Source organism: Benincasa hispida, chromosome 11 (genome assembly GCF_027475165.1).
Source record: "Benincasa hispida cultivar pf3 chromosome 11, pf3_genome.v1.1, whole genome shotgun sequence".
NCBI classification, from domain to species: Eukaryota; Viridiplantae; Streptophyta; class Magnoliopsida; order Cucurbitales; family Cucurbitaceae; genus Benincasa; species Benincasa hispida.
In genome coordinates this window covers 55,194,313-55,219,580 of record NC_143488.1, presented here as the reverse complement: position 1 = coordinate 55,219,580, position 25,268 = coordinate 55,194,313, and the positions used below count along the sequence as shown (strand labels likewise).

The window sequence follows — 25,268 nt, the reverse complement described above, 5'->3', positions numbered from 1 at the left end:
TACCTAGGGCTCTTTTCTGGTGGTGTCGTCCCCGTGGCGTTTGTGTTCGTGCAGTTGTTTGGGCGTTGGTTGATCAGGTAGAGGTTTCCGTTGCATTGAGTTCCAAAGTTTGAAGAACGTCTTCAACTGGTATGACAACTCTCTCCCTTGTAATTTCTTGTTTAAAGCATGCCGACAATTACTGTTTGTTTGCATATCTGTGCGTTTGAATGTATTTGATGTATTTCAGTCACTGTGAAATTGGAGCGATCCGAACGCACTCATGGAACGCTTTGGTAAGAGATCCTTCACCTATAATGTGTAAGGAGTAGTAATAGGACCCACAACTGCTTGGGCCAAACAGTGAATGATGTTCGCAACTCCTACTTCTTAATTCTTTGGACCAAACACACCATATTGTTCACCCTAAATATAAAGACAAAAAAATATTTAGCTTTATATTACTTTGGTTCCAATACTTTCAGTTTTGGTTCTTTTAAAATGTCGATTTCAAAATTGGTTCACGTATGAAAATTTATAGTTTAAACTTATATCAAAATTAATTTGAAGTTTTAATCAATATAATTTATACCAATATTTGAATGGAGCAAAGTTTGGACGAGGTTTTAGTCCAAACATTGCCAAGAATTATCTTGGAGTAAAAAATTTGAGTTTCTAATTCTCAAAAATACAAACGTAGAGTGCAAATTTTGATAGTATTTGGAAATTTTACCTGTCGCGTTTTGTAAATATTTTGTTTTTGGTTTTCGAAATTTAAGGATGTTTTCCTTTAATTTCTTCAAATGCTTTGCATATATCTTACGTATAATAGTTGGATTCTTCTTTTTTTTCTTTTTTTCTTTTTTAACAAATATAAGGTGGAGGATCGAACATCTAACTTCAATATTATCGTACATACTTGATGCCAGTTGAGCTATGTTCAATTTGGCTAAGAGTTAAATTCTTAATCAAATTAAAAAAAAAAAAAACAAAAACAAAATTTAAAAAATGATTTATTTTGATTTTTGAAAACATGTTTTTGGTTTTTAATTTCTAAAACAAAAATCATACATGTTCGGTTACCTTTTTGGGTATTCTATTTTTTAAAAACAAAAAATCAATAACATGTTTAGAAATTGTTTTTTGATTTTTCAACTATAAACCAAAAAACAAAAACAAAAAATCAAGGTCCCAATTTGTATCATTCTACTTTTTATTTGTAGTTTTTGAAAACTAAACGTATAAACACCTCTTTACCTCAAATTCCGCTGCTTTGTTGTTTATCTTCTATTCTATCAATATTTAAAAAAAATGAAGCCAAGTTTTGAAAATTAAATAGAACAATTTTTAAAATTGGTTAAAAATTTAGACTTATTATTATTTTTTTTTGTTTTAATGAAACCTATGGTAAAAAATAAACTCAATTTCAAAAAATTTAAATTAAATGGTTAGAAACGGACCCAAATAATTATCAGAGTCGTAATTTTTTAATTAAAAAAATAAAATTTTATATAATTTGCCACCTAGTATGCGTCTTGCATTGTATATATTATTATATATATTTTTGATAGATTGGATTGTATATTTTTAATCTAAATTTCGAAAGTGGAAATCGGAAATTGAGATGTCCAATATTCAAATTGGACAGCCAAATGGTATTATCAGGAAAGATAACCAGTTGCTTTGAGCACTTTTTTAATTACTTCAAATGTCTATGTATCAGTTGTCCATCACGAATACATAACATTCCACTCTAACATTACATTTTCCCGTCGTATAGATGAAAAAAAAAAGAAACAAAAGCATTTATCAATAAGAAAAAGAAAAAGAAAAAAAGAAAAAAGAAAAAAGAAAAAAGGAAAAAAAGAAGAAAAAAGAAAAAAGAAAAAAAAGAAGAAGGAAAAAAAAAAAAAGAAGAAGAAGAAAAGACGGTCTCTTGGATACGGTCCGGTCCTGTATCGGTCCCAGTTTCTTCCATTCCCCACCTCTGTCTCCTCATTCTCCCATTTCCCTCAAAATCAAAACCAAAAACGGAACCACCAAAAACCTCAAATCTCCGCCGTCGATCCTTCTCACATTCTCCGATTCCCCGCCGGAATCTCTCAACTGAGCAATGGTACCATCCTTTATCCTCTTCTTTACTCACTTCACCTCCGAACCCCTTCTCGGATGATGGAACTCGCCGATTCCAGCGACGAACACCCACAACTCAACGACCTTCCCAACCCCACTGACTCCACCACCCGTTCCGCCAGCGGCACCGGCATAGGCATCGATCTCAACGAGATCCCTTCTCCTTCTTCCTTCTCCGAAACCCTATCCGATACATTCGACGTCGTCCGTTCCTTCCACGACAACCCTCCGCCTTTCGATGGCGACCCAGCCCATGTCCCTCGCGGGGTTCGCGGCTCCGTCTGTGGTTTGTGCGGCCAGCCGGAAGTGCGCGGCCACGTGGTTGTGTGTGACGGATGCGAGCGGGGGTTTCACCTTGCCTGCACCGGAATGCGGAGCGCTCACGCGTTGAATTTCGAGGATTGGGTCTGTGGGGACTGTTTTAGCAGCGGAGTGAAGAGTAAACGCTGGCCGCTTGGGGTTAAGTCGAAGCAGCTGTTGGATATTAACGCTTCGCCCCCGAGTGACGGTGATGCGTATGGCGAGGATGGTGAGGAATTGCCGGGTTCCAGGTATGGGGTTTTGTGGGTGAATTGGGGAATAGTAGACATAGTTACTTTCGTGTCTCTTCTAGTTCTAGCTACTGCCGTCATTGTTTGGAGTACATCGTTTGAGTTTCCACTCCTCCACGAGAACTTTGAGTTAGGAAATTTACATGTTAGGGAAATTTAGTTGGAGTTATTGTCGTTTTGAGTGTTAAATGTTTGTAGATGAGTGCTTCACGTTTAATACGAAGAACATGTCAATGTCTATAGATTGTAGGCTTAATAAGTCTTTTAGAAGTTGCGAAATGAAACACTCTCATGTATTATGTGTCTTCTTGTTATGCTTGGAGTTTGGTGTCTCACTCAGCTTCGAAACGTACAAAGTTAAGGGAAAATACCAATTTATACCACTAAACTTAACTTTGGGGTTGTATCGAATAAAACCTTGAACTAATAATTGTATCAATTTAACCCCTGAACTTTTAAAAGTGTACCAATTTACAATCATCCTCAAATTTGAAAATATGGAACTTTTAAATTTTTATAAGTGAATTTATTTAGACCCTTTACTAAGATTACCTCATCAATTCTTACATATGTGTAGACTTCTTTAAACGTCGGATTGACAAAATGTATAATTAGAATAGATGCATGGATGATTTTCAAAGGAAATTCTAACTGAGAGTGAATTGATTTGCTTATAAAAGTTTAAGAGTTTAATTGATAAACTTATAAGTATTGCATGATGTTAATCGAAAATGTAATATAATGGAAGATATAAATCGATACATTTGCAAAAGTTTAGGGTTTAAATTGATATAATTATTAGTCTAGGATTTTAATTGATACAACCCAAAATTTAGGGGTATTATGGTATAGTATAAGTTGATATTTTCCCCCAAGTTAATGACTGCTGGTTAGTGAGTTAATGTGTCCGTGTCAGAAATTATGCCCTTAGATCTTGTTCTACCCCTTTGCTTGTGTTCTGGTAATGGTGTCTTTTTTTTTTGGGTCTTGTTTTTTTTGTTTAAGGTAGCTGTTGTGAAGATGAGCTATATTATATCTATTGGACTTGTGAGCTTCCTAATTTTGGGAAGAACAAACTTTAAATAGCCAAGGGTGTGAATTTGAGCCATTTAATCTCAAACATCTTGACTGTGGGTAAATTAGTTCATCATTTTCTAGTTACTCTGCCACATCCAAGAGCAGTTGTTGAGCTTAATGTGCCCAACATTTAACTTTGTGGACTTTTATGGACTTTGTGGGTGAGTGGAATAATATGACTTTTAGAGGGAGGGAAAGGAGGATCCTAGTGAGATTTGGTCTCTTGTTTGCTATCAAGTCCTTTTTGAGCTTCGATTACGAAGACCTTTTGTAACTAATCTATAGCCATTTTTTTGCATAGTTGGAGTCCGTTTTTGTAGAGGGACGTCTCTTTTTGTGAGCTTGTTTTTTTTGTTTAAGGTAGCTGTTGTGAAGATGAGCTATATTATATCTATTGGACTTGTGAGCTTCCTAATTTTGGGAAGAACAAACTTTAAATAGCCAAGGGTGTGAATTTGAGCCATTTAATCTCAAACATCTTGACTGTGGGTAAATTAGTTCATCATTTTCTAGTTACTCTGCCACATCCAAGAGCAGTTGTTGAGCTTAATGTGCCCAACATTTAACTTTGTGGGCTTTTATGGACTTTGTGGGTGAGTGGAATAATATGACTTTTAGAGGGAGGGAAAGGAGGACCCTAGTGAGATTTGGTCTCTTGTTTGCTATCATGTCTTTTTTGGGCTTCGATTACGAAGACCTTTTGTAACTAATCTATAGTCATTTTTTTTTGCATAGTTGGAGTCCGTTTTTGTAGAGGGACGTCTCTTTTTGTGAGCTTGGTTTTTTGTATATCCGTGCTTGTATTTTTTCATTTTTTATCAATGAAAGTGAAAAAAAAAAAAGAAGAAGTTAAATGTGCCTTCATCTCCTTTGGTCTTTGCTGAAGGGGATAAGATGGGTTGCGGAGAAGGATGCATAGGTTCAGCTCCTACTGTTTTTTTGCATGGGTCGTTTGCTTGACTTATTATGTCATATCTCTATGTTAGTCTTCTAGCTTGAACATTGGTGGAGGCCTTACTCTTATCAGTACTGTTGTATCACGTGTTTCTCATCATCTACCTACTTATGAAGATTTGCATGTTTGGGAATTGGGATTGACTCTGTTTCATGAGATCAAACTAGTATGTAGTAGTGTTCTTTTATTTTTTTTATTGGAGTAATTTACTTCAATTTTGATTTTTTCTTTTTCTAGAAAGCACACTGCAGTAGACAATTCTTTTCGTACTCCCTTTTGCACATCTGCAAAATATAGAAACCTGTTACATTCGGGGAATGGATATGGCCATCAAAGAGCTTCAGATATTGTGAAAAACAAAGTTAAAATGGGTTTAGAAGACATATTGCAGCAGACACAGGTTGCAGGAAGAAGCTTGGATGTAGATTTGGGCTGTCCTTTAGGAAGTTGTAGAAGTAGTAGGGGCACATCAGTTAAATTGTCATCTCAAAATACTAGTGAGGTCTTTTTGCAGGCGCTTAGAGAGTTTATTTCTGAGAGGCATGGTGTGTTGGAGGAAGGATGGTGTGTAGAGATTAAACAGTCAGTTGACAGTTGTGAATTTTATGCTATTTACCGTGCACCTGACGGGAAGACTTTTGGTTCAGTCTATGAAGTTGCTTGTCATCTTGGGTTGATGTCTTCTATGCAGCCCAAAACAAGAAGACAAGGGTCTTCACATTTTTCTGGAAAGTCTTATATACCAAAAAGAAGGAAGCCAACCAAATCCTTGGTTGCCAATGGTTTTGCTGATAACAACGAGAGTTTGATTAATGATCGATGTAAGGGGCTCTTGTGTGATGGTCGAAGCCCATCTGTTATTACAGTTGTAAATCTTGAAAATTCTGAGGAAGCTGTGGCAGAAGAGAATGGAGGTTCCATTTTATCACAATGTTATGTAAGTGTATCAGTGATTTATGTTTATTCTGTTCATTTAGCTCTAATCTTTCCCCACAGTGCCTATGTACCGATTTTGTTATTAAATTAAACTGATAATTATTATCATTTCCTTACTAATTCTTTTGTTTGTTTTACTGCGTAGGAAGGATTTCCACTTCAATTTGAAGACTTCTTTGTTCTTTCCTTGGGGGAAATTGATGCACGACCCTCATATCATGATGTTACCCGGGTCTATCCAGTAGGTTTTAGATCTTGTTGGCATGACAAGGTTACTGGTTCTATTTTTATAAATGAAGTGCTAGATGGCGGTGATTCTGGACCCCGCTTTAAGGTTAGGAGGTGTACATGCTCTGCTTTTCCAATTCCAGTAGGTTCAACTGTCCTCTCTAAGGTAAAAAGTGAGAATTTTTCTGTTGAACAACACAAAGAAGATGGTTTAATCAATAATGGTAGTGACGAGAACTTACAGACGATTTTCTCAGACCTTTCTCCACCAAATGAAGATGATATTTTGTCTTGTCTTGGTGTTTGTTCTGACGGAGCTTTTAATATTCATATGCAAAATGGATTGCATCATGAAGCAAGTTCCATGGGGAAGTCTGGGAACCTCTCAGATTTTCAGTATTTGAGAGATGAAATTGGTGAGATTTCAGTTGAAGATGCTTCATCATCAACAGCTTGGAAAAGGATGTCACATGATTTGATCAAAGCTTGTTCTGAATTATGCAGTCGGAAAAACACTTTAAGATTCTGTTGTAATCATGTGGGTAACGAACAGAGTTTTCTAGGCCATTGTAGAATTAGAGATGATTGTGAACTGAACTCTAGACTAGCAAAATTTTGTGGTTTTCCAAACTCTGCGTTCATTCGATCTGTGGTTGAAGTTGAGAACGAGCAATGCAGTTTGCCTGATGAACTTGAAAAGTGGCTGGATCAGGATAGATTTGGGTTAGACATGGAATTTGTACAAGAAATACTTGAAAAAATTCCACGGGTTCAATCCTGTTCAAAATATCAGTTTGTAGATAAGAGAATAGACACTACGACTTTACCAACAGTTGAAAATGGAGTCCTCGAGGTTCAGAAATTTGATGGAGAAGAATGTAAAGAAGATGAGCCACTGAATTTTTTATTTAGAAGATTCAAGAAAGCCAAGTTAGCTGCTTTTGGCAATGCCAATGACAAGAATCCTCCTCCTGGAAAGCTTTTGTGCTTGCGTATTCCTCCTGAACTTACTGGTGACGTTTACCAGGTACATGCTAGCAATTTGTTTATTTGAGAAAATGAAATTGTGTTTTTAATTTGGATGTATAATCTTATTTCTTTTAGCATGATACCTTTAGATGTTATCTTAATGACCCAGGTTTGGGATTTCTTATCTCGTTTCCATGAAAATTTGGGCCTTAAAGAGGCCTTATCTCTTGAGGAACTTGAGGAAGATCTTCTCAACCTGCCGGGTGGTGGGGCTAATATTCTCCAAAAGTCTGAGAGTGAATTTAAGAAAGACCACCCACTGTCAAATTCTCTTAACACCGAGTTCTCAAATGGCCGAGTATCCTCAAAATTTAATGCTAATGGAGATCCACATGCTTTTATACAAATGGAAACAAGGGTAATGAAGGAGGTATCTGAAGGTAATCTGGCTTTCTCAACAGACAGCAGATGCATGGGTGCAGCTTTAACAAAAGCTCACACTTCTCTGTTAAGAGTGCTAATTACTGAGCTTCAATCCAAGGTAGCTGCTCTTGTGGATCCAAATTTTGATTCTGGAGAGTCAAAACCAAAGCGAGGAAGGAAAAAAGATGCAGACAGTGCATCTTCTATTAGGAAAATGAAGCTGAATTTGCTCCCTCTCAATGAACTAACGTGGCCAGAATTAGCTCACCGATTCATCTTGGCTGTCTTATCCATGGATGGTAATCTTGAGTCAGCTGAAGTAACTGCTCGTGAAAGTGGAAGAGTCTTTCGATGCCTACAAGGTGATGGCGGTGTGCTTTGTGGCTCTCTCACTGGAGTGGCTGGGATGGAGGCAGATGCATTTGTAAGATGGCTTTTAGTTAATTTACATCTTTTCTTGAGCGTGACATCTCAAATTTGTGCCTTCATTTCTTGCCAGTTTTTATATATGTTAAACTTCTGTAGCCAATGCTGATTTTTTCTTCTAATCTTCAGCACTATAGTAATTTGTAAGGAAAGATAATGCATGTAGTCTCACCAGTCACCATGATAGCACTATCGTTCTTATTTGTTGTGATGATTGAGGCTCAATTATTTATTATAACTTTAACTTGAAAGAAAAGCCTGAAGTCACATGATTGACATATTAGCTTCCATGCGGATTAGTTTTTTTAGGAAGCTAGCATGGGCAAGGAGATACTTAGTCTGGTACTTGAAAGTCTTGGTTTCCTTGTGTAATAATACTAAGAACTTATTTTCGTTTGAATGGGATATTAAAAACTCGTTTTTAAGGTTTCTGTTGAGTGTTGAGAGGATTTTTATGTGGCAGGGGAAATGTTTTTCATGTTTGTTACTATGTACTTGATACATATTCTTATGAGTTCAGATTTGATGAAAGGAGTTTGTTCTTGTGAGTTTGCCAATGGTTAATCACTTTGAAGCGTATATTTAGGAGTAAGACAGCAGCAATATGAATTATATCTTCCTTGAGTTCTGCTGCAGCAGTTTGGTCTGATAAAATAGTTTGAGGTTACACATCAGTAGGCTCATAATTAGGATTTTTGGAAAAAAAAAACATCTTTTCCTTCTGAGAAAGTATCTCTACCCTCTCTATCTGTCAACTTATGGAGAACATTTTCGACCTCGGGTCAGCTACTTTACAGTGATCATGTTAGTTTAGAGAATATGTTGTTTGGAACCATGACAAGTATACCCCTGTTTAGTTTACAGGGTTCTTTTGTTTTTACCTGTTATATTATTGTTAACTCTTATGATATTTTCTCTTTCGTGTTCATGCTAATATTTGCTATTTTCAGCTGCTTGCAGAGGCTACAAAGCAAATATTTGGAACATTGAATAGAGAGAAGCATGTTATTACAATAGAAGAGGAAACCCCTGATACAACTGGGGGTGGTTGTGAGAAGGTGCTGGTTACTGATGGTAACATGCCAGAGTGGGCACAAGTGCTAGAACCTGTTAGAAAGTTACCTACCAATGTGGGAACCAGAATTAGAAAGTGTGTTTATGATGCTTTGGAGAGGAACCCACCGGAATGGGCGAAAAAGATTTTGGAACATTCAATTAGCAAGGAAGTTTACAAGGGCAACGCTTCAGGACCTACAAAGGTGCCATTTTGTTTATTCTCTACATTCCTTTTGAGTATCTTTTAAACCTCAATTGCATAATAAATCATTAATGAAAAGAATCAAGGAAATAAACTAGAGAGTAGAGATACCCCCCGGGCAGCCCCCCTCTTTTACAATGGTTTGGAAAAATTAAAGAATACAAGGACCGAGAGCAAGTTAAAGAACCTCATCTTACTTTTTACTGTCAGGGAACCATTATTTATTTATTAAAGGCCCCCCCAAGCTCAGGGAGTGCACAAAGAATTGTAGTTCTTCTGCCTAACTTTTCCATAGAGCATAGTGTGCAGGAATTAAGTTTCATCTTAGGGTTGCTGTGCTATTATTTCTGAATTTGTTGGATGCATCACTTTTCCTAGGGACTAGCGTCCAATCAAAAGCATAATCTTTTCTAGATGCTTCAATATCCATTGAATATCTGTCATATTTTGGAAGGAACAATAATGGTTACTTTTATTTTAGATTTGATCCAAAACCCAAGTGTGTATGTGTTACAAAACAAAAGGAGCTTCCAGAAACCGTGGGGAGTGGGGGTGGAAGTGGAAGTGGAAGTGGAGAGATATCATTGAGGAGCTCCTATTCTTTTCTTAATTCTATCATTGATTGTTTTGATGGATGAGGGGAAGGTTTATAATCTTTGGGAGGATAGGTGGTTGGAGATAGACCTGTTTGCTCTGTATTTCCTCGTTCATAACATCTACCTTCTATTCTTTTGCGAGGAATTGTTAGGTGGCCTCGTTTATTTCTCATTTTTTGACTTCTTCCTCGCCTTGTATGGGTTTAATCATCTTTTGTCTGACAGGAAAATGATGGATATTGTGGCCCTTTTCATGTTTGATTCGGGAGTTTTGGTTTTTTCCCCCTTCCCCTTTTAGATCCTATTTTTATTGTCTGGTTCCTCCTTGGGTGGTTTGGTCAAGTTTTTGGTGTGGTAGGTTATCTATGGAAGAGTTAACACCTAAAATCAGGTATTGTGGAAAGCAGCCCAGCTTGATTTGGTTGCTATGTTGTAGTATCTTGTTCCTCCATGGGTGGTTTGGTCAAGTTTTTGGTGTGGTAGGTTATCTATGGAAGAGTTAACACCTAAAATCAGGTATCGTGGAATGCCCAGCTTGATTTGGTTGCTATGTTGCAGTATTGGTAAGAGGGTAGTTGAGTTTGGAGCCGCTTCTTTGATGAGTTTGGCTTGTGTTTTCCTAGGCATAGGGATTACTGAGAGAGGAGAATAGATTGAGTTCCTTATTTAGTTTTTTATCCACCATTTCATGAGAAGGGAAGGCTTTTGCGGCTGGCCAAAGTGTGTTGTTTTGTGGGTTCTTTGGGGAGAGAGGAACAATTGAGTTTTTAGAGGGCTCGAGAGGACTTTTAAGGCTTAGTTTGTGCATTTCATGTGTTCTTTCATTTTTCTCAATGTAAGTTCGGTTATTTTATAGCAAAAAATTGAACATAGATATTATGTGCTGTCTTTATATTTGTATCTTAATTTCTTATCAAAAGATGAAATGGCAACCTATACAAGGGTAAGTTATACACCTGAGGTGGCCTTCAAAAAGAGAGAATAGGCTAGACAGCTGAAGTTGTCAGCATAGTTTGTGGTCATGATATGCTGAGTGTTTGCTGTTATTCAAACAGATAATCTGTGGAAATTATCTTGTCTGGGCTCTTGTTTTTTGTTTCAGTTTCAGGAATTTCTTAGTTGAATATAGCTTAGCTTCTTCCAAACTTCATTGTGCTTATTTCTTCATTTTGTTTGTTTTATAACTTGCTTATTTCTAATTATCAAATACAGAAAGCCGTTCTTTCATTATTAGCCGATATATGTGGTGATGGCTTGCCCCAGAAAGTTGAAAAACGAAGAAAGAGGATAACTACTATTTCTATATCAGATATAGTCATGAAGCAATGTCGCATTGTATTACGTCGTGCCGCTGCTGCAGATGATGCAAAAGTCTTCTGCAACTTGCTTGGCCGGAAATTGATGGCTTCAAGTGATAATGATGATGAAGGACTTCTTGGTCCACCAGCCATGGTTGCTCGACCATTGGACTTCCGGACTATCGATTTGAGATTAGCTGCCGGGTCTTATGGTGGATCACATGAAGCATTTCTTGAGGATGTTCAGGAGGTTTGTTGTTGTTCTTTAATCGAAATCTGTTATAATAGTGTCTTGTTCTATGTCTTTGCTTACATTTTTAGTTACCTCAGAGAATGTATTAATAATGATGTATGTGTGAGATTACTAACAGGGGATATATTTGGGGTTGTAAGAGAAAATATATTTGCTGTTATAATGATTATTTAGAAGAAAAATCATTGATAACAATAGCCTTCAAGTTCACCTTTTAAGAGATGAAATTCCAAGTGAACTTGAAGGCTATTGTTTCTGATAAAAATAAAAATAGAAGAAGAGAAACACAAGACTGATTTACATGGAAAATCCTAGGCCAGGGAGAAAAAACCACGATTGAATCTTATTATTAAGTTACACTGAAATACAGAAAGACTACTCAAATAAATAGATAGATAGGAAGCCCTAGGCCCATAAGTAAATTACAAATAAACCCCTAGGGCAAACAAACCCTTTTTCAACACTCCCTTCAAGTTGGGTTGTAAATATCGATTAGACCCAATTTGCTGACACAGTAATCAAAACTTTGTCTTAACAACCCCTTTTTAAGGACATCTGCAATCTGCTGATTTTAAGGGATGTAGGGAATACATATGCTCCCATTGTCCAATCTTTCTTTAATGAAATGTCTGTCAATCTCGACGTGTTTAGTCCTATCATGCTGGACCGGAATGTTAGCATATGCTCCCATTGTCCAATACTTATTGCTGCTTTATTGTCGCAAAACAACTTCATTGGAAGCTCACTGTCGTGTCGAAGATCTGTTAATACTTTCTTCAACTAGATCTCTTCACATATCCCCAAACACATGGCCCTGTATTCGGCTTCTGCATTACTCCTGGCAACCACTCCCTGTTTCTTACTTCTCCAAGTGACCAGATTGCCCCAGACAAATGTACAATATCCAGACATAGACTTTCTATCAACAGCAGATCCAACCCAATCTGAATTTGTATAGGCTTCTATACCATGTTTACTAGATTTCCTGAACAGAAGACCTTTATCAGGAGTGCCCTTTAAATACCGTAAGATGTGTTCAACTGCTGTCATATGTTTTTCATAGGGAGCTTGCATGAACTGACTAACAACACTCACGGCATATGATATATCAGGTCTCGTGTGAGATAAATATATCAACTTCCCGACTAACCGCTGATATCTTTCTTTGCTAATAGGAGCTCCATTATTAACATTACTCAGTTTGACATTATACTTTGCAGGAGTGTCTACAGGTTTACACCCAGTCATTCTTGTTTCTTTGAGGAGATCTAGAGTATACTTTCATTGTGATACAGATATACCCTCTTTCGATCGGGCCACCTCTATCCCAAGAAAGTATCGCAATTTTCCCAGATCTTTAATTTCAAATTCTTTAGCCATCTTCGTTTTAAGTCTTATGATTTCATCAGTATCATCACTAGTCAAAACAATGTCATCTACATACACAATAAGTACTGAAGTCTTTCCTGAACTCGACCTTTTTGTGAACAACGTGTGGTCTGAGTGCCCCTGATCATACCCCTGAGTTTTAACAAACATGGTGAATCTGTCAAACCAGGCTCTTGGCGACTGTTTCAACCCATACAGAGACTTCTTCAATCTACAAACCCAATGGTTAAATTGGTGTTCGAAGCCGGGTGGAGGGCTTATATAGACTTCTTCTTCGAGTTCTCCATTAAGAAACGCATTCTTCACATCCAACTGGTGTAAAGGCCAATCTTTATTAACAACAACAGATAATAGCACCCGGATTGTATTGAGTTTGGCCACAGGAGAGAATGTCTCAGAGTAATCAATACCAAAGGTCTGGGTAAAGTCTTTGGCAACCAGTCTCGCCTTATATTTGTCAATCGAGCCATCGGATTTGTACTTGACAGTAAATACTCATTTACATCCAACCGTCTTGTGCCCCTCAGGAAGAGTAACCTGTTCCCATGTTCCATTTTTCTCTAGGGCTCTTATTTCTTCCATAACCGCAGCCTTCCACTTGGGAGTTTCCATGGCAACTTGTATAGTACGTGGAACCATTACCGTATCTAGATTGGTAGTAAGAGCCTTGAACTCAGGAGATAGGTTACTATATGTCATGTAACTATGCATAGGAAACTTTGTACATGACCTAGTCCCGTTTCTCAAGGCAATTGGAAGATCAAGAGACGCATCATGATTCTCCTCTTCTCCACGTTCCTTACTGCAGTCAGCCGTCTGATCTATGGATCTTTTGTCAGAAGGATTTCCCACACAATCACCTTCCCTTCCACTATTCTTGTTTGCTAAAGTTATTTCTTCAGTGTTGTCTTTTCCATCGGTTTCTCCATCCTCCTTAGTTCCCTCTATTTTCTCATTATCTGCATCAATCTCTACATCTCTATCCATTCTACAATTATCAGTCTCAACACAATCATCAATATCACGAACAAGGATATTCATACCTGGAACTGAGACCGAATTAGACTCATGAATTGGAGCCGGAGAGGCGACACTGTTTCCTTCCTGAGATTCTTCCTGTAGTAGGTTATCCAAGGGACTTGATTAGTGGGAAGAACAGGACTAGGAAGAACAGGGTTAGGATGTTCAGGTTCAGCCGACATCTCTAGGAGGATAGAGTACGAGGACCAGTTAGTCTCTTCACTAGGACACTCCTCTTGAAGAGGACTAACGGGAAAAAACGGTTGATCCTCAAGAAAGGTGACATCCATAGACACAAAGTATTTTCGAGACGAGGGATGATAACACTTGTACCCACGTTGATGGAGAGAATACCCAACAAAGACACATTTCTGGGCACGAGGAGTGAATTTTGTACGATTGGGACCATGGGTATGGACAAAGACAACACATCCAAACACCCGCAGAGGTACGTCAGGAATTAATCGAGTGTTGGGATACAATTCTTTGAAACATTCAAGAGGAGTATGGAAGGACAAGACGTGGGAAGGCATGCGGTTGACAAGGTGGGCTGTAGTGAGAATAGCATCGCCCCACAAATAGGAAGGAGGAGAGGTTGATATCATAAGGGAATAGGCGACCTCTACTAGATGTCTATTTTTCCTCTCGGCAACTCCGTTTTGCTAGGGAGTATAGGCACACGAGCTTTGATGGATGATTCCTCTAGATACCAGGAAGTCCTGGAATGAGTTATTAATGAATTCATGCCCTTTGTCACTCCGTAAAATGGCAATTTTTGTGTTGAACTGGGTTTCGACGGTCGCATAAAATTGTTGGAAAACGGAGGACACCTCAGACTTATTGGTCAAAAGGAAGACCCAGGTCAATCTGGTGTGATCGTCAATAAAGGTGATGAACCACCGTTTGCCTGTAGAGGTAGTGGTAGGTGAGGGACCCCAGACATCACTATGGATAAGACTGAACAGTCTGGACGGCTTGTAAGGTTGAGAGTGAAACGAAACACGATTCTGTTTAGCCCAGATACACACATCACACTGTAAGGATGACATATTAATATTATGAAATAAATGCGGAAAAAGGTACTTCATATATTGAAAACTGGGATGTCCCAGACGGAAATGCCATAACATAAAATTAGTTTCAACAACAGAGAAATTCAAAGAAACAAAACTAGTCCTATAACCATCCTTAAAGGAAGTTTCATCAGTCAGGAAATAGAGCCCCCTATCGTGCTGGACAGTACCAATCGTCGTCCCCAAGCTCAGATCCTGAAACAAAACAATGTCGGGTGAGAAAATAGTCTGACAGTTCAAGTCCCTTGTAATTTTACTAACAGATAGTAAGTTATACGAAATTTTAGGAACATGCAGCACATCACGCAATACCAAACCATCAAACGGAGATAGATATCCTTTCCCTGCGATAGGGGCAAAGGAGCCATTGGCGATTCTAATTTTTTCTTTGCCGGCACTCGGGTGATATGAGATAAAATGATCAGAAGACCCGGTCAGATGGTCTGTTGCTCCAGAATCCACAATCAAAGGCTGTTTACCATTAATGCTAATAAAGCCAAAAGACTGAGTCGTACCTGAGTGTGCAATTGCACTAACCCCAACAACACTTAAGTTACTCTGATTGTCAACTTGAGGCGGAGTCAAAGTCTTGTCATTTGCCGAGTCGCTGGCCAGAGCACGTCCAGAACCAGTCTTGTCCTGTGACTGGCGTCGTTTGTAATTTTGAGGTTTCCCATGAAGCTTCCAACATTGGTCTTTCGTGTGCCATGGTTTTTTGTAGTGCTCACAGATAGGTGGAGGTTTCTTGTCACTATTTGATCCAGATGACTTGGTGGCAAAAGTTGCAGCCTCAGTAGACATAACAACTGAAATATTCATGGCCTTAGACTTGTCTTCTTCGAGGCGTATTTCAGAGCACACCTCCTTCAGTGATGGTGTAGGGCGTTGACCCAAAATCTTGCTGTGAACACCGTCATATTTTGGATTTAACCCCGCCAGAAAATCATACACTCGATCAGCTTCCTCAAGTTTGGAATACTGCATTCCATCATATGTACATCTCTAGACAATCTTACGGCATAAGTCCATTTCTTGCCATAACAAGGACAATTTGTTGAAGTATGATGTGACGTCCATAGCTCCTTGCTTACATTCATGAATTTGTTTGCGTAAGGTATATAGGCGGGATGCATTCTGCTTCTACGAATACAATTGTTGTACTACATCCCAGATCTCTTTGGTAGTCGCCGTATAAAGTAACGGTCTGCCAATTTGAGGTTCCTACTGAACTGATCGTAGCAATGAACGCTCGTGGGGACTACCAGGTTCGGGTTTGGCTATCTCCCCAGTTAGATAGTCAAATTTTTGTCTTCCTTCCAGAGCCATTCGTATGGATTGAGACCATGAAAAATAATTTTCGCCATTCAACTTTTCTCCAATTATAATCCCTGCAGAGTGTCCTATTGATCCAGATAATAAATTTGTAGCAGGTAAAGAATGGAAAGAGTTTACCGGGTTCTCAGAGCCTAGCTGTAAATTTGATGATTCCGGTTGAACCATTTTTGAGTTTGTACCAAGAACCAACCCAAATTCAGCGAGCTGTTGTTGGAGGAAAACAAACCTGCTTTTAATCTCATCAGAACATGCCCTGATCAGACCGGCCGGAGAGTTCGCCGGAAAAACAATCGGACCGGCGTCACTGTAGTCAGAGAAGACCGGCCGTCCTACCCCTGGAGGTTGCTGGTCAGAAAACGCCGTCGATTGGTCGCGCAACCCGGTAGTTTTGAAGTTGCGGCTGGAAGTTCATCTGAAGTCGCGGTGGCTGGGAGCTCTCGTCTGGGTTGTGCGAAAACTTCTGGGAGATCGACCGGCCTGTTGTGCGCAAAGGTTCCCGGCCGATTGGTAGGTCTGATCGTCGTTAACGGATCTGAATAGTCGCTGAACACCATCTGGGCTATGACTGAACCTGGCCGAACACCGAACAAGGCTGGATCTGTTCGCCGACCACGATCTACACTTGGGATGTCGGCTCGTCTGCGGTTGAAGAGTGGATAGGCATCGCTCACATCTGGGCGAGACCCGATCTGTCCACCGGCACTCATTTGTTGGAGGAGGCGAGGTAAGGTAGTCTCTAGGTATTGTTGGATAGTTTCCTTAATCATATCAGTCATCTCAAAATTTGTCGTCGAAGGAGACTCATCAATGGTGGCTAGGGTTTTGTCCCTGTGCTCTGATACCATGATAAAAATAAAAATAGAAGAAGAGAAACACAAGACAGATTTACGTGGAAAATCCTAGGCCAGGGAGAAAAAACCACGATTGAATCTTATTATTAAGTTATACCGAAATACAGAAAGACAGCTCAAATAAATAGATAGATAGGAAGTCCTAGGCCCATAAGTAAATTACAAATAAATTCCTAGGGCAAAAAAACCCTTTTTCGACAGTTTCAACGGTTTGCTTTGGGGTTATGTGAGGCATCCTGGTGGTATATTACTTTCTTGAGTGTACTGAGACCTAATAGTTGGAACTTAAAGACAGGGTAGGGAGAAGATAGGGCAAAGGGCATATAGAACTGTGCCATAATGACAATAACAGGGGGCTAGACAAGGATTAAATTGGGAACTACCGGATGAATTTTCTAAAAAAACCCATGCATAGTCATAGCCCTCATAGACCATTTCCAAAGAGTTTTAGTGTTTTATCTAAAGCCCTTTCCTTCAATAGATTCCAGCAGCCATCCATCCACTTTATCTGGAAAGCTCATTTGCAGCTGAAGGACTGACAAAATGGAGCACCATACGGGTTGGGCAAAAGAACAATGGGTGAAAATATGACCAAGAAATTCAGCCTCCCTTAAATAGAAGCATCAAATGGAAGGCCCATCTTCGAGACTTCCTTTGCAACCTGTTTCGCTTGTTCAAGCAGCTTCTATAGAGCAAGGACCAGAGGAGTTCTTACTCTCACTACTAGCTTGGTAAGATGGATGAAAGCTGATTTTGTTGAGAAAGCTCCACTGGAATCTATCTTCCACAAAACTCTATCTTGGCCTAAGCCCAAACGTTCTAGGTCCCTAGGAGTTCAGTGTACTTTGTCCATCTAGGATCTCTATGTCAAATAGTCTTGTCTTATATTGAGGTCCTAAGTTTGGGAGACATCCTCCAACTGCCAGCAATAACATTATCTCCTTTTAGGAGATTTGATATAAGGAAAGCCATGAACAAGGGACCTTTGAAATCTTAGGATCCTCCCAAAATCATATACGGTATATTTTAATAGAGTTTTTCCTGGGAAGCTTGCTGGAAAAAATTTGGGGGGTAATTCATAGGTAACGTTAGGTGGAGGAACAAGATCCTACTGACTAATGGCTTTGGCAATTCCATCATGACTCTGACACCTTGTGGCAAAAGGTTATTGTTAGCAAGTACAATAACTAACTTGTGGAAAGATATTTTGGTGTGCTTCCTTCTTTGTTTATTCAAGATGTTGTGGGAAACGGGAGGTGTACTTTTTTCTTTTTTCTTTTTTCATTTTTTCTTAATGAAAAATTGGTTTATCATAAGAAAACTCCAGCTATGTCCATGGCCATGCTACAGTGCTAGGTATTTAACAGTTCAGGAGTCGAATGTTTTCTCAGCTGATGTTTGTGTCTGATCTTTCAGTTTCAGAGAAAAAAGTTTCTCTGGACTAAACAAGCTGCCTTCTATTTGGTATCCTGGCTTGAAAGTAACAAAGGGATGCAGACCATTAATGTAAGCTATTCTCAAATCGATAGTCCATTAATGTAAGCAAAAGAGGAAGGATAAGCTATTCATTTGAGATACAAAAACTTCTATTAATGAAAAGAAAAGATTGCAAAAGAGGAAGGATAAGATATTTCGTCCTGAAAGGCCCTCTCTAGTTGGTCTGCATCCAAAAGGGAGTTCTGACAAGAGCTCCAATGGGAAACCAACCGACTGAATTCTAATAAGCCAATCCCTTTGTTACTTTCAAGGAAATGGAAATATCTTATCCTTCCTCTTTTGCTTACAGTTTTTGAACGTTAGTGTAAGCTAATCATGGACGAGTTCCATTTTTCCATTTCCTTCCTTTTATTGTCTTACCAGATACATCGTGTTTTGTTTTAATTGGTTTTTACTCCTTTGGCTTGTGGCTTTGGCTCTCCTATCCAAAAAACTTATTCGTATTAATGGTTGATATTCCCTTGCAGCTCTGGAATAACTTGCGTTATGCTTATGGTGATCAGCCTGATTTGGTTGAATTAGTTGAGACATTATCTGAGAATTTTGAGAGACTGTATGAAAATGAGGTATGCACCTTTTTGTTTTCACTTTCCATTTCTCTTTACAATTTTGACGTGTTCATGTTTCTGCAGTGGTGTACCGGCAGTTGTGATGCATGAGATGTATGTTTACACATGCAGCTGGATGTTTTAACGCTTGAGTTTTATATGTTGATTTAAAAGCCTTTCGTCTCCTTATATTTATATTGAAGAACATATTTTAGTTAAATAATGTAGGAATAAAGGGCCTTTGAGGAAAGCAATGGACACTCATTTGCCATTTCTTAAGTCAATGAGATTACCAAAATACTTCTGTTGGCATGCATAAAAAAGAAGCAGTTACAGGACTCTTCAGGCAGAGAAGTCCCAGATGCCTGAAAACATATTATGTATATACATGAGGCTTCAATTATCTTGTTTCTTTTATACAAATTAAAGATGACTGTTAGCTAGGATGTAGTACTTGCGGGTAGGGAAAAACCATTAGAATTGTAGGACTTCCCGAACCTGAATTATAATCTTCCACCTTTAGAAAAACTAAAAGAGAACTATTTACTTTGCCTCTAGGGCATGGGGCTCTGCCACTGCCACCATAAAGAACTTTAAGTGAACCACCGAGAGTTCAAATCATATTTGCTTTCATGACTTGTGCCAGAGGGTCGGTCTATTCTTTTGACAGAGTTCAAGCTTTTGCTAGCTCTTTCTTATCAATGGATTCTTGATGCTTTTGGAGTGCAATTTAATAAATCATTCTTCTCTACATCAGTAACCACTCAGAGAGACAAACAGTGTTCATCTTTTCATGTTACTCATCCATGAAACTTCTGAAGTCAAGGGCAAGCTCATGATTGTCCATGCTATTAACAAGGTTGTTCTCTCTCTTGGTCGCCCCCCTCCTCTCCAATGAACTTCTCAATGTCTTATCTAAAGTCGCTGGGAGACGTAGATATGATTGCTTGGATGCGAATCAACATATTGCCTTAGCGGCGTTCTTTCCTTTTCCTTATTGAGTTACAACTTACAACCACCAAATCCTAAGAATATCTATCATCGAGAACCTTATTTTATTTTATTTATTTATTTTTAATAATAATAATAATAGTAGTATTTATTATTTTGGGGGATCCTATTATTCTATAGGTTCTATTGTGCACAATTGGAGCCCTTTTCTTTAGGGGGTTCCTTTTGAGGGCTTGTCTTCTTCTTTTGGGTATGTCCTTGTATTTTTTTCATTTATTTGAAGATAACTTATTTCATAAAAAATACATTTGGCATAAATGAGGAATTTTATAATGTTTTTTGTAGGTGAAGGTTTTAGGAACGAATTTCATTGCCGTACATGTAATCTGAAGCCAGCATTCTGTTATTCTCTCTTTTGCATTGTCTTTTACTGGTGACATATTTTTGACACTTGACAGAAACTCCTGTATTCATTTCTTATAGGAGCTCCTTGGAAAATTACTACGTTTTTCTCGTCCCTTTTCTTGCTCTCTCTCTCTCTCTCTCTGTGAAAATAAGATTATAACTTTCTTGCAGGTTTTATCTCTTATTGGAAAACTTCAGGAATTTTCCAAGCTAGAATCTCTGAGTGCAGAGACGAAAGTGGAAGTAGATAGCTTTCTCGTGTCCTCAAATGAGATTCCAAAAGCCCCTTGGGATGAAGGAGTCTGTAAAGTGTGTGGCATTGATAAAGACGATGATAGCGTCCTTCTATGTGATACATGTGATGCTGAATATCATACATATTGTTTGAATCCTCCTCTTGCCCGGATTCCTGAAGGGAACTGGTATTGTCCCTCTTGTGTCATGGGAACACGTATGGTTGAAGATCCATCTGAGCATACTAAGAACCACATTATTAACCTGCACAAAGGCAAGAAATTCCGAGGAGAAGTTACTCGAGATTTTCTGAATAAACTTGCTAATCTAGCAGCTGCTTTGGAAGAGAAGGAGTATTCGGAGTTCAGTGTGGATGAGGTTTGTTAATTTTGTCATTCTTGGATTATTTCTCATACGTGTGGCATAAGCTTATAGTTTTTCTCCTGTTCCATTATGTTATTTGATTCTTCTTAATTCTGAACATTGTTTTACTTGTGCACTTCTATCTATGTATTTCAAAGGTTCTTTAGTATGCAGCCATTTCTATTATGCCTCAATTCAATTACCACACGTTTATGGAATAATTTGTGAGATTTCTAATAGGGGATATATCGTGAGAATTAATGGGAATATTAGTAGGATATTAGTAAGGGCGTGGTGGAAAAAAAAATTAGTTAGGATGATTTGGTTATAAATACGAGGAGTTAGGGGATCTTAGGGTGAGTGGATTATTATAAGGAGATTTCTAATAGGGGATATATCGTGAGAATTAATGGGAGTATTAGTCGGATATTAGTAAGGGCGTAGTGGAAAAAAAAATTTAGTTAGGATGATTTGGTTATAAATACGAGGAGTTAGGGATCTTAGGGTGAGTGGATTATTTTGGGGGATGCTCTAGTGTGGGACTTGAGGAGACGAGGGACAACCCTCTTGAAAGGCAATTGTAATTGTAATTTCTCTTTTGATATTGCTTGGGTTTCTTGTTGTGGATCCTAATATAATAAAAAAGGTTAGTTTCATTTTATGGCTCATATTACCTTAAGGATATATATTTCTTCTGGATGCAGAGATTATTCTTGCTCAAATATCTATGTGATGAGTTGCTTAGCTCAGCCTTAATTCGGCAACATCTTGAGCAGTGTGTGGAGACATCAGCAGAGTTGCAGCAGAAGTTACGTTCGTGTTTCATGGAGTGGAAAAACCTCAAGTCTAGGGAAGAAGTTGTGGCTGCAAGGGCTGCAAAGCTTGATACAACTATGCTTAGTGCAGTTCGAGAAGGTGGGATGAATGATGGGTCTGCTGACTTCCCTGCTAATGACATTAAATGTCTTCACTCAATATCTTTTTTCTTTTTCCTTGATTGGTTTAACTATTTCAATTTGTTCTCTGATGATGTTTCAGGACAGGGTAGTTGTGACGGAGCTAGGCTTGGTGCTTCTGATCAATACTCATCTTTAACGAGCTTAGAGAATAAGTGTCACAACCACACAAGTTTTCAAGAACAAATGAGCAGTGCCCATGATGTTATTGATAACAATGATGCTGGTGGCAATGTCCTATCCAGTTCTGGGTCACAAAACAGTGGCAAACCTGTAAAATTCATTGAGCCACCTTTGTCTGGTTCTTTGCCACAAGACATGGATGGTTCTGACCAAAGTAATATGGAGACTGAAATTTCTATTCTTCCATCCGGAAAGCAATATTGTACACCTTGTGATGCTAATGGAGTGCCTGTAGCCCCCTTTGTTCCTCCAAATGAATCGCAAGCCTATCATAATGAGTTGGATAGTATTAAGAAGGACATATTGCAGGTGCAGGATTCTATAGCATGTATGGAGTTAGAGCTTCTGAAGATATCTGTACGTAGGGAGTTTTTGGGTAGTGACTCTGCTGGTCGGCTGTATTGGGCTAGTGTTATGTCAAATGGACAGCCACAAATCATCAGTAGTGGGAGTTCGGTACAGATTGGAAGTGAATCTAGAGACCGAGTTGTTAAGGGTCACGTGTTTAAGAATTATACTTCAACAAGCAATGGTAATTGTTCAAGTTTAGATGCAAATATGTATTCCTCACTGCTTCATCTGCCAAGGAATTTTATTGGAAATTCTCCATGTGTTTCTTATCAAACGGAGGCGGATATATTAGAACTCGTTGATTGGCTGAAAGATAGTGACCCTAAAGAAAGGGAGTTAAAGGAGTCTATTTTGCAATGGCATAAACCTAAACTTCAGATATCTTCACGATCCAATAATCAAAGTCCTGAGGAGCAGTTAAAAGATTCATCATCAAGCTCGGATGTTGAAAAACTTGAATGTTCTGGTTTTCTTGTTAATAGGGCATCTTCTTTATTAGTAAGTAAGTATGGGCCCTTTCTTGAATTTGAAATGCCCGACGACTTAAATAGATGGCTAGACAAGACCAGGCTAACTGAAAATGAGAAAATGTTCAGGTGTGTATGCTTGGAACCTGTCTGGCCATCTAGGTACCATTGTCTCTCTTGCCATAAGAGTTTTTTGTCTAATGTTGAACTTGAGGAGCATGATAATGGAAAGTGTAGTTTACACCCTGCCTCATATGATGGTGTTAAGGAAGTTGGCGACTCTTCAAAAAGTAAATGCAATATCAAATTTGAGAGCAAGCAGGAGGAGAGCTCGAGCATGACCATAGCAGAAACTTCTAAAGGAGGGTATTTTAACCAAAGTATGGGGTTAATTAAATATCAGAATGATGGTATGATGTGCCCATATGACTTTGATCTCATCTGTTCTAAGTTTTTGACTAAGGATTCAAACAAGGACCTTATTAAGGAGATTGGACTTATTAGTTCTAATGGGGTTCCATCATTTGTGTCTTCTGTATCACCTTATGTTATGGAATCAACATTGAATGTAATTGATCTCAAGAAGGATTCTAGTACTCCGGAGGATGGGACCTTGGCTTCTGAATGGCCTTCACTAGGAAATATTATTCTGGAAAATGCTTGCCATCAATATTTGGCTACTGATAATTCAATCCCAAAACCTGCTGGAAATGAAATTAGTGCACTGAAAACAAAAAGACTCGCATCAGGATGCCCAGAACCAAAAAGTAAAAAAATTTGCATGGATAACCGTTTTTCAGAGTTTGGGATCGGTAGATGCTGTGTCATCCCACAATCATCACAGAGGCCATTAGTTGGCAGAATCTTGCAAGTTGTAAGAGGACTAAAAATGAATCTGCTTGACATGGATGCTGCACTCCCTGATGAAGCTCTAAGACCATCAAAACTACATATTGAACGGAGATGGTCATGGCGTGCATTTGTGAAATCTGCAGGAACAATTTTTGAGGTTAGCATTCTCGGAGTTCAGATACCGAGTCTGAGTACTTCAATTCCACTTTGTGATTTGAGAATCGGTTTCCTTAATGATTTTTTGTTTCTGGTGCATCATTTCTTGCTAGCTTGTATTCATAGTTGTTGTAACCATCAAGATATACTTTGTTCACAAAATTTTGTGGTGCTTATTAATTTACGTGAAGTTTTAGCTAAGAGTTTGAAGCAATAATTAAATTTGTCTTGGTTTTGAATTATTTAGTGTGGTGGAGTTAAAATTCTTTATTCATTTCTCCAGATGGTTCAGGCAACAATTGCATTAGAGGACATGATAAGAACGGAATACTTAAAGAATGAATGGTGGTATTGGTCATCTCTCTCTGCTGCTGCCCAAATATCTACCGTATCTTCTCTTGCACTCCGTATATTCTCTCTTGATGCTGCTATTATATACGAGAAGGTATCACCTAATCAAGATTCAAATGACTATTTGGAGCCGAGCAGTATACCAGAACAGAAGCTGGGTGGTGTGGATTTAATAGAGAAGCCCAGGACAAGCAGCAGAAAATCTGGCAAGAAAAGAAAGGAACCAGAAGGTTAATTTGAAAGTCTCATAGCATTACTTCTGACAAAGTCTATCCAGAGGGTTTCTTCCAGTGGTTATGGTGGTGGTAGAGGTCTTGTGTTTGAAGACAAGTACCTTCAATTCATTTTGTTGTTTATACCATGCCATTGCTCCTTCACAAATTTGGGAGTTATTTGCAATGTCACTGCTGCAACCATTGCACCCCCGCTGCTGACAGATCGTCTGTACATAGAGGTAACTCTACTAACTGGGATACGTGGTTCAGAATCTATAGCCAAGCACTTTGTTCATAAAGACTGCTTGAGGCTCCAACTCTTAATCGATAATATGGTCCCTTGGCCCAATTTTGGACTGAACTGCTGGAGTTTTTCTTTTCCTTCTTTTTTCTTCTTTTTCTTTGTTTCATTAAATGCTTGGAGCGGGTAGGATCCAATGATGTCATCCTTAAAGAGCAAGATCCATACACATAGAAAGCATTATGTATAAATAGAAAAGGGAGGAAGGGAAGTCTAGAAAAAGAACTGAAGCTCAGTTGTAATCTTATTTAATTCTTTACATTTCTTTCCCCCTCCCCTTGACCCATATTTTTTCTCTGCAATTTATTTCCATCCCAACTGGGTACTTGTAGATGTCTTACCATCATTCACTGGTGGCGAGGAATACTTGTTCTCTCTTTTCTCCTTGTCTTCTCCCGTGTTGCGAATGACCTGCATGGTGGGATTTTTTGCTCGATTTGACTTTTACCCTGCAAGTTTCTCATACACAAACTTGTTCAAGTTCTGCAGCCGTTGCCATACAGGCATTAGTATTAACAATCGCAAAGTTGTCTTTTTCTTCTGTAGAGTTGTCTTCCTAGGTGCTCGAGGAGTGACTTGTTTGGGGCCTTCCTCAATCATTGTAACAGTTAGGTAGTAAGTACCATGCACTGATTTATATAATCTTGAATATTTTTGCTTATAGTAATCAAAGGTAGTTAATTGCACA

General features: G+C 38.6%; 1 protein-coding gene across 1 annotated transcript; it reads left to right on the top strand.

The window, feature by feature from the left end:
- Positions 1-1,905: 1,905 nt before the first annotated feature.
- MBD9 (methyl-CPG-binding domain 9) lies at positions 1,906-25,268 on the top strand. Its single transcript, XM_039048805.2, has 11 exons — positions 1,906-2,663; positions 4,933-5,632; positions 5,777-6,886; positions 6,998-7,675; positions 8,628-8,936; positions 10,744-11,079; positions 18,715-18,813; positions 20,323-20,763; positions 21,453-21,663; positions 21,787-23,714; positions 23,997-25,268. Exons 1-11 carry the CDS (start codon positions 2,149-2,151, stop codon positions 24,297-24,299), a joined length of 6,630 nt encoding a protein of 2,209 aa, XP_038904733.2. The 5' UTR covers positions 1,906-2,148; the 3' UTR covers positions 24,300-25,268.